Source organism: Antennarius striatus, chromosome 14 (genome assembly GCF_040054535.1).
Source record: "Antennarius striatus isolate MH-2024 chromosome 14, ASM4005453v1, whole genome shotgun sequence".
Lineage (NCBI taxonomy): Eukaryota > Metazoa > Chordata > Actinopteri > Lophiiformes > Antennariidae > Antennarius > Antennarius striatus.
Genome location: NC_090789.1, coordinates 5,529,366 through 5,538,505, shown reverse-complemented (window position 1 = coordinate 5,538,505; position 9,140 = coordinate 5,529,366). Strand labels below are relative to the sequence as shown.

Genomic DNA, 9,140 nt, shown 5'->3' with positions numbered 1-9,140 from the left:
AACAGGTGTTAATCCGAGGAGTGGTGGGGGACAACAAAGGATAAGTATTCTGACGTCGTGATGGAGAGGATAAAGGCTCAGGAGAGGACCATAAAAAAAAAGAGCCATCTGGCATCTCAGCAACCTGGAGATGCCGACAACTGTCTACCCCTCAGATGCATTTCACCCCCCCCCCAGTCCCCGCCCCCCCTCACCGCCTGAGGAACAGTGACCACAACTCCAAGCAGAGTTGCTGATGGATGGAAACAGAGGCGGTGTGCACCAATCAGTACAGGCCACCAGAGTGAAGCATGTACACTCAGGGGAATTACCTCCTGTCTATGCTCCGTATTCACAGCAGGGGAACCTACATCCTGTCAGCCTGCAGACAGAATATACATTCAATAGAAGAGCATCTTCCATTAGAATCTCTTATTTTACTTCTTTTTTTTTAAAAAAATCAGGGACTTTTTACAAGCTCCATGTGGAACCGTCAGATCGACAATTTGTTATTTATGTTCTCATTTATGACTTCAGGTGAGATGCTCATGCGGTGAGGTTATGAATAACAGCACATTTTTTTGTATTTTCTTTAAAATACATTACGTAAAAATGAACCTAACTGACTTCACGTGATGCATTTCCACCAAATGTGACACAATTTTAGGCTTCAGACGTATTCACTACAGCAGAGGCACGTGCACTTCTTTAAAAAACTGTTAAAAAAGAAATTCCAGCAAAAGAAGCATGTTTTTTTTTGTGGGTTTTTTGCCTCAGTAAAATTTGCATTGCAAAAAAGGAGAGCGGGAGAAAAAAAAAAAAAGAGTTCCTCCTGTTATCAGTAGTTAGGTGATTAAGCTCAAGAGGTACTAGGCACTCGCATAATGCCTGTGATCTAAGGCTTTTTCTAAGCTGCTGGTATGTAAGAGCAGCGAGCATTCAAAATGTCCTGAAAGGGTTCTTAGCAAAATAATATAAAGGCTTGTCCCACTTTCACTTCACAAATAGAGAGCAGGGGAAAAGAAATGAAGCTGCATTGGTGCACATTAGCGCCCTCTATAGGTGAAAATTAAAAAGAAACCCCAAACATTTATAATCCCCTCTGTGATTCACCATGATGTCTGCCACTGGTTAAATGTGACCAGTTGCTTTCTTTCAGAGTGGTTTGTGTTGCAGTGCTTTTTCCATCTCTGGATTAATAAAGTTAGCTAAACTGATCTCATCTTAAAGAGTGGGTGTTTGGTAAACAAGTGGAATGTTAGCATTCTCAAGCATCTCCACAGTTAGAAAATTATGGATATTCCAGTCCGCTTCCTGCATGAGGAGGATCTACTGTGTATTAATCACAGTACTTCATCAGTATAATAATCAGCACAACTTCCTGGTCCCATAAATCCAGCTGGCACAAAGAAAAGTGCAAATATAGAAGTTTGGAAGGAGCTTGCTCCTTTGGACTTCCCGCAGGGCGAGGCAAACATATCAAAAACATTTTCCAAATCAAACACAGTCGCATACATCCTTGGAATATTAGTTATTAAAAGTGTATTTTGGTTGAAACGATTATAGTCTCTCCTCAAAGAACCACTTCTGATGGAGGCTGTCGGAGCAGGGCCGGAGCGAGGGGGCCGGCGTCCCATTGTCTGTCTTGTCCACTGCCTCAACACACATCTGACTCATCACGTGGTACAAAGACCCGTCCTAAAACACAAATGCAAACTGGTTAATCAATCAAACGGTGAGGAAGTCGTTTCTGCTTTCTCTCTAGATTGAACCAGACTCATCAAACTGGATCCACCGCCGGATTTGGCAGACAGATACGTCAAAAAAGGAAATCTTATATGTGCTCTACCTCTCTGAAGACAAATCTCTGGTCTTCGGGTACAGGTTGCCCTCGTTTCCTACACAGGTGGACGTTCAGGTAGGTGTTGATGTTGTCGCCCGCGATGCATCCCGCGGGGTCCCTGGTGTTGTAGCTGATCTCGCCAGCCATGGTGTATTCAAAGAACTGCAGGGGAGAAAACAGCCGGGCTGTAGATGTAAAGCCTCTCGTGAAACTAAACTCAATGCTAATGTGTCCAATACTAACAGAGGGAAGAATACACACATGCATATGTATGTGTGAAAAAAAATGTTATGCGGCAAGAGTGCATATTATCGCAGCATGGGGAATAATTTGCATGTGTGTGTTTGCATAAATACACACACATGTAAAGCTGGAGTGTGTGAAGACTATGAATGAAACTGTAGACAAAAAAATAAGAACTCAGGAAAGGGGCAAACAGTTTTTCACACCCATGTATATACACTATATACAGCATGTGAGGCTGGAACCGGTCACCTGATTCTGCCCCATGCCGTGACACTGGTAGAGGATGACCCTTTGTCCAACCACAACAGCATCGTCTCCGGGGTTGTAGTCAAAGCAGTAGTTGGTCTTTCCCCGATTCTTCAGCTGTAAATAAAAAAAGTCATGGTAATATCACACTTTTGATGGGTCTCTCAACGGCACTGATTCGTTTCACACGCTCAGATGTGTTCTCACCATTCCAAACCGGCCCGGTTTATCCTCTGGGATGTGGATTTCCGGGTAGATGTTATCCAGGTACCACCTGAAGTTCTTACAGCCCAGCTTTTCTTTAAGCTTCTTCCGTTCCGTCACGTCTCCATAGGCTTCCTAGGAAGAGGAAATAGATCCGCAGCGTTACTTCAGGCTCGTTTCTGCTCTGATAGCCGAAGTCAAAGCCATGATTTCAGGAGGGGGGTGGGGGGGATGGGCAGAGTTGCTTTATTCTGAATATCACCTGATGTGTGTATCAGTTAATGGCATCTTGCATTTCTTCCATCAGTTCAGTAGCGTATCCCTACAGCGCCGTTTAAACGGTAGACAACAGCACCATCTATAGCTATTCTGCAACTACACAATGACATCCTTCTATGTAACGCTGCTTCCAGGAGGGAAAGACACACTGTGTGTGTGTGTGTGTGTGTGTGTGTGTGTGTGTGTGGAGCGATACACGATTACAACTGTTCTCATCTTAAATGAAACGGCGCAAACAAAAAGGTCAGTCATTCTTTAACAGCTCAAATGCTGACATGCAAACAACTAATGTGTGTATGGGTGAACGCCCTTACATCTGGATTACTACACACACACACACATATTGTGACATCACTACTTTCTGTAATGAAGTCACTATATAAGACCGCACTGACGTCTGTGTGTGTGTGTGTGTGTGTGTGTGTATCTCTTCCAGGCAGCCGGGTGTCTCCAGAGGATTTGGTGTATTGGGTGTGTCGTGCCAAGTAGCCGTTGGCATGGTGACCTCGTCCTGTGAGCACTACCTGATCTGTGTTTACAGGGCTGTCGCTCTTAGCTGCACCATCACACACACACACACACATACAAACACCAACACGAAGGCGGAGCAGCTCCACTGATGGGCGACGCCCACTGGCACCGAATGACACGGAAAGATGGTAATCACACACCGGAGCGCTGTGACACCTAGAGCATCACCTCGGGTGCGTGTGCGGCTCATGTGTCCCAGGTGTTATTTATCAGGGGTACTCCTACGCCACATCAGGTGCAGAGTGTGTGTTCTGTGATATCATTAGGACACACACACACACACGACTCACCAGTCGTGCGTGAGGGTTCCGATGGTAGTACTTGTCTTTGAATTCGTCCAACCAGACCTCAGCCGTTCTCACACAGTTTGCCAGGGCTTTGCTCCGTGAATACGGGGCCTTTTTGGGGAACACGTGACCCACGTGGGAGCAGGGGTGGACCTCCAGGGTGCCCCCACACTGCCAAATCTAAGAGGATTGCAAGTGTTTAGTTAGCTTCTCAGAGATGATTTAATCAGGCGACACACAGCACGATTATTGGAGAGAAGGAATGTTCAAATTCTATTAGAATAGTTTGTTTTCACTGGATGAGTGGGAATTAGGAGCGATCACATGATGCTGAGGGTAAATATAAAGCCCCATCTGGCCCATCTTTACTCTGCTATGAGTCACAGCGCCGGATGATTTATATTTTTGTGATGATATATGACCGACAGATGCAGTTAGGTATTCAAATTGTGGAATACATTCACCGACCAACACTCCTTACCCTGAAGGAGAACTCCAGGTTCTCCCCGCCCCACACCTCCATCCCCGTGTCGTACGTTCCCAAGTAGTGGAAGTACTTCTTGTTCACCGCAAACAGACCACCCGCCATGGTAGGAGACCTACGGAGTGTAAATAAGCCATAAATAAGCTCTTGGGTTGTGACGAGCGATGCATCGTGGGTGCGTAGGAGTAGAGACGCGCCTGATGACATCAACGGGCGAGCGACGCCGTTTCTGCTCGTGCTCTGGGACGGTGTGCCAGGTAAACGCCAAACGCCAGTCAAAACCCCCGATCTGAGGTTCTCCGGAGTTTCCCAAATACTCAAAGGTGTTCCAGTCGATCACGTCGATGACGGGACACACCACGGCCGACGGCTCCTCTTTGATTCTGGAGGAGAGAGGAGAGAGACGCAGCGCCGCGAGGCGAGAAAATCACTCGCTGACATCTTGTGCTTCCGCTAAAGCGAGCAGAGATACTGAAAGTACCGAGTAGTGGCTCCGGGGGGGGGGGGGGGTTGGTGCAACAGCATGAAAACTAAAAATCTCAATCTCATCTCTTTGTTCGTGTCAGCATGCCTGACATTTGAATGTCGGTTCTGACCTGTGGAGCAGCGGCTCTAACCAGCCCTCGTGACACTCGCAGTGACAGTCCAAAAAGGTCAGCACTTCCCCCGTGGTGACGGTCGCCCCCAGCAGACGGGCACGCACCAGACCCTCCCTCTTGGTGGCCCGGATGAGACGCACCTTGGGCAAACCGGCCAAGTGTTTCTCCAGCGGCTCCTTCAGGTGTTCTACCAGAAATAAAATAAGAATAAGCTCAATAAATTCAGGTGTGGATTCAGGAAACTTCTTATTTTTCCTTTCCTCTGAAATCATTACGCAATAAGCGACGTGGAACGGGCACATCCCTGTTTGGTGTATTCGTTCACCGCACAGTCTGATGCAATCTGTGTTGGTTTAAAGGGAGTGACGGATGTTTAATTGATTCATCATTGAGTAAAAGGGTTTAAGAGACACTCCCTTTGTCTGAATCAGACACCAAACCACAACTCAATCATTGTCTTAAAAAGATGAATCCCTCATCCATCAAACCCTCGACCGTCACCTGAGACGATACTTTCTGACAAGCCCGTCTCTCCATCCGTACCTCTGTCGCTGTAGTCGTCCACCAGCACCACCTCCTTCAGCAGGATGTCGGGGGACGTCTCCAGGACGCTGTGGACCGTCCTCAGCAGGGTGGACCAGGCCTCGTTGTAGAAGGTGATGACCACAGAGGTGGTGGGCAGGGACAAGTAGTCGAATGTCTGCGTTCTGCAGCTGCAACAAAAAGGAGAGGGGTTTCACCTGTCACCTGGAAGATCAAGATGACTCACCTAATCGTGTTCTATTTGTTCACTGACATCCTGGAATGGTAGTTATGAGTTCCTTGAAGTGGATGAATAGAGTAGCAAAAGATTAGATAAGAGCTGAAGCTGTAATTTATACGGTTTGCAACAAAGGTATTCAAAAAATAAATCTGACAGAGCTGTTTTATTTTCAGATTAAATTATTCATCAGATGTGATTTATAGGCTAAAACAAAATTAAATCTATCGCCGTAACTCAATCAGGAGAAATACATTTTTAATAATCACTGAAGATCTTAGGTGGGACTTCATGAAATATTTTTTTCCATTGTGTTGAAATTTTCTTTCAGATTATTAATATTTGTAATAATCGTGACTCACTGCGGGTTCCACCTCTCCGGCAATCGGCGATGCAACGAGATTTTGTCGCTGACATAAGTGTTAATCTGGTGTTTCTGGATGCTTTTTTCCTCCCTTCTCTGCTCCTCTCCCTCCAGATTAAGTTTGACGGCTCTCCCCATTTCACCCGGGGCATTTAAATCCAGGGGGGGCTTCTCGCACACGGGTCTCTTGAGCAGTTCGTAATCCAGCTCTTGCCTCCGGAGGGCCTCTCTCCGATCTGTCGGGCCGTCGTCCCCCGGAATGTGTCTGAAAAAGATCACGTACCCCAGTAGGGTGACCCCGATCAGGCAGCAGAGGGCCCGGGGTCGGTTCCGCCTCCCGCAAAATGCCATCGTGTCGTTTCCTCGGTGCAAGTCAAGGTTTCATGGCCCCGAAAAAGGAGCACCAATTGCCGCTTTAACCGACCCGACCAGTTTGACCAGCCTCGAAGCGGTTCATCGGGATGAGGTTAATCTTAATCCGCATAACTCCAGGAGAATGTAGTCGTTCCTACAAATTCAATCAAAGGTTCTCAGACATGTGATGTTTTTGTTCGAGGCTACTTGTTGAGCGGAATCTCTACGCCGGAGATCGCCGCTTCCTCCGCCTCGCCTCCCGAACGGAAAGGTACGCGTGAACGGATTAGCATTCTCGGATTACCGTGGATGAACTATGTTTTTAGATTAGCTGACTAAAACTATCTAATCTGCAGGATTCCGCTGTAAAACGAAAGAAAACTCAAATCAAACTCGACTTCCGCTGTTTGATTTAGTTGTCATGGAGAAGCGGAGGAACTTTAAAGTGAGTCCAACAACGACCGGGACAAACAGTTCGCCTTCACGCTTCCTGCAACTGTCCAAACTTTGCTTCTATGGATCTGGGATTTTATGTAGAAATATGAAGAATCAAGTTAGCAGAGAAAACAAGGTCATTTCCGGTTGAGGAATTTCAAAGTAAAATGCATCCGGCCGTCGCAAATTCAATCAGCGTTGAGACAAGCGTTTCTCACAAAGTGTGTCATTTATCAGTAGTTTACCATAAAAAGTTTAATAGAAAAAAAATACGTGCGTTGTTTTGTTCCCTGCTGAATCAAATTTAACTTTTGATTTAGACTTTAGATACGGTTACGTAGACTGTTAGGGCGACATTTTTGTGCTTTTATATTGAAGGAAAATAATTGAACCGGATGTTAAAGGTATAATCTGTTATAACTTGACCTTCAGGTTCAGTGTATCGATAGTTGAACTTGCAAGAAGCCTATATTTTATACAATATTAATCTAGAAGGGTTTATTATTTTTATATTTAAAGTTTTATCACAACTTCCGACTTTTAATTAGTGTTCTTTTAAATATCAGGTAAACTTAATCTGTACATTTTGATATACAAACTTATATTTTTTCCTATAAAGAGGAACCTTGGAAGAACCATGATTAGAAATCGTTTATCTCAGTAGTTTTGTTTTGTGATCATCCATTGTCACTCACATGAAAGGGATGCGAAAACTCTTGACACCAAGGATGAAATCTGACACAAAACTAATGTTCGAGCAAATTAAAATGCTAAATAATTAAAGAGATCATTATAAGTCCGGAGGGTAATTTGAGTGGCACAGTGATTGATGAGTACCCTTAGTGTGAGATGCAACAAGTACTATAGGCCTTGTCATGGTGGACGAGGCTCATCTTGTCTATCTGTCAATGAATCAAGATTAATGTTGACACATGAGTGCATCTTCAGTGATGGATCATATTTTCTATTCTGCAAATGTATGGTCCAAAATATTGATGGGAAAAATAAAAAGTACAAAGTTGTTCTGGATATGAACCTTTAGTCTAAATTTGTATACTATAATTCCACAAAGCTAGACAGATTCAGTAAAGACCATAAATGTCTCATCACGACCCAGCAATCTCTTTTGAAGACGCCTCAATTTTTCACTTTGAAATGCTGAAAAAAAGCCTTAACGGAATTTTGAAAAGTCGTGTTTACCCTCAACCTCCCTGAAAATTTTGTGGAGTGTTGTTATCATTTGCATAAACGTTCCTGAGTTATGCTTGAATGTGTTTTCTGAGGTTATAATGACCTCCAATTTGATCACCAAATTCCTATCAGGTCATTCTAATCCTGAGGTTTTATATAATTATAGCTATCACTGGCATGCTGGCAGAAACTGGCTTTGTTCTTTCATCTCATCAGGAACAAAACACCATTTCTTTCTAACTCAAACTTTCTTTCAATTTTTTTTCAAACTTAAAATAAAAAATAAATTAATAACAATCAATAGAAAGAACTTTGTAAAATCATTACAACATGGGAACTATTTGCAAGAACTATTTGCTTTAAGTGAACCAAGTCATTCATAAGCGTTTATCTGACACACAAGGAAGTGGTTGACTGTTTGTCAGGCCTCATGTCAGATTGTGTGACTTGGTTGATGACTCTGCTTGAATGTGTGCTTCCTTTAGAAAGGGAAATAATGGTTTTCTGCCAAAAGAATGTCACAGGCATGTCGGGGGGGGGGGGGGGGGGGGATGGAGCAATTTATTTAAAAATAAGCGCATCATTCAAACTAGATTGAAGCCTCCATATCCCCAAGCTGTCTTTAAGAGGCTATGTAGACAAATTAACCAACCATATTAGAGGTTTTGTTTTAATATCTCTACACTGTATTGCAACTAATCCTAACCAGGGTGACGGTTTTTCTGGCAAGGAGGATAAGGTCAGTTGGACCCAAAATTCTCATGGCAGGCTTTCACTGATAAGGGGATCCTGTTATGAACGTCATCATGGAACTATTGTGTATTGTATTGTTAAAATAGGGAAGCTGGGCTGCATGGCCAGCTTTGTAGTCTAGTGTTGAGTTCTGTTTCTACCTTATTTGTCAAGCCTCACCAATTTCAATTCTTCTGTTTTTCTCCATCTTTCTTTTCACAACACTACTATTTAACTCATCTCAATGGAAACAGGTTCTTGCCTGCAGGACAGAAGCCTCTGTAGGAAAATAAATGTTAAGTAAAACAATGTGTTACCTAGTGTTACTACTTATTTGCATACGTGTCCTCTCAACCCTCTGCCAGTTTTCGGCGTTGTCCCTAATGAGTGGTTAGTGTTGTTCGCTTTCTTAGCAGTAGGTGGCGCCAAAAGGCAAATAATTCTGTAATCCCCACTGAGGGGAACGGGTGGGATTTCGAAGCAGCTGGTCAGTAAATAACATTCACATTCTTTTTTTCTTTTTTTTTGTTGCACCGACACTCACCCAATAAAGAGTCAGACTTATGAACCTTCAACGAATTTGTCCGTGTTACTGTGAGGGAGCGC

General features: G+C 44.0%; 1 protein-coding gene across 1 annotated transcript; it reads right to left on the bottom strand.

Annotated features, from left to right (window-relative positions):
* Nucleotides 1-201: 201 nt before the first annotated feature.
* On the bottom strand, nucleotides 202-6,727 carry galnt12 (UDP-N-acetyl-alpha-D-galactosamine:polypeptide N-acetylgalactosaminyltransferase 12). The gene is made up of 10 exons (XM_068332778.1): nucleotides 5,821-6,727; nucleotides 5,242-5,411; nucleotides 4,696-4,885; nucleotides 4,297-4,482; nucleotides 4,097-4,214; nucleotides 3,619-3,795; nucleotides 2,522-2,653; nucleotides 2,318-2,431; nucleotides 1,829-1,984; nucleotides 202-1,677 (listed from the first exon to the last, which is right to left on the bottom strand). Exons 1-10 carry the CDS (start codon nucleotides 6,171-6,173, stop codon nucleotides 1,540-1,542), a joined length of 1,734 nt encoding a protein of 577 aa, XP_068188879.1. The 5' UTR covers nucleotides 6,174-6,727; the 3' UTR covers nucleotides 202-1,539.
* Between the last annotated feature and the right edge of the window lie 2,413 nt (nucleotides 6,728-9,140).

Coding starts and splice junctions, on each gene's coding strand:
- galnt12 (XM_068332778.1), bottom strand. CDS start 6,173: ATGGCATTTTGCGGGAGGCGGAACCGACCCCGGGCCCTCTGCTGCCTG. Junction 4,483..4,695: donor TTAGAGCCGCTGCTCCACAG/GTCAGAACCGAC, acceptor TCTCTCCTCCAG/AATCAAAGAGGAGCCGTCGG. Junction 1,678..1,828: donor AGAGATTTGTCTTCAGAGAG/GTAGAGCACATA, acceptor TTTGTGTTTTAG/GACGGGTCTTTGTACCACGT.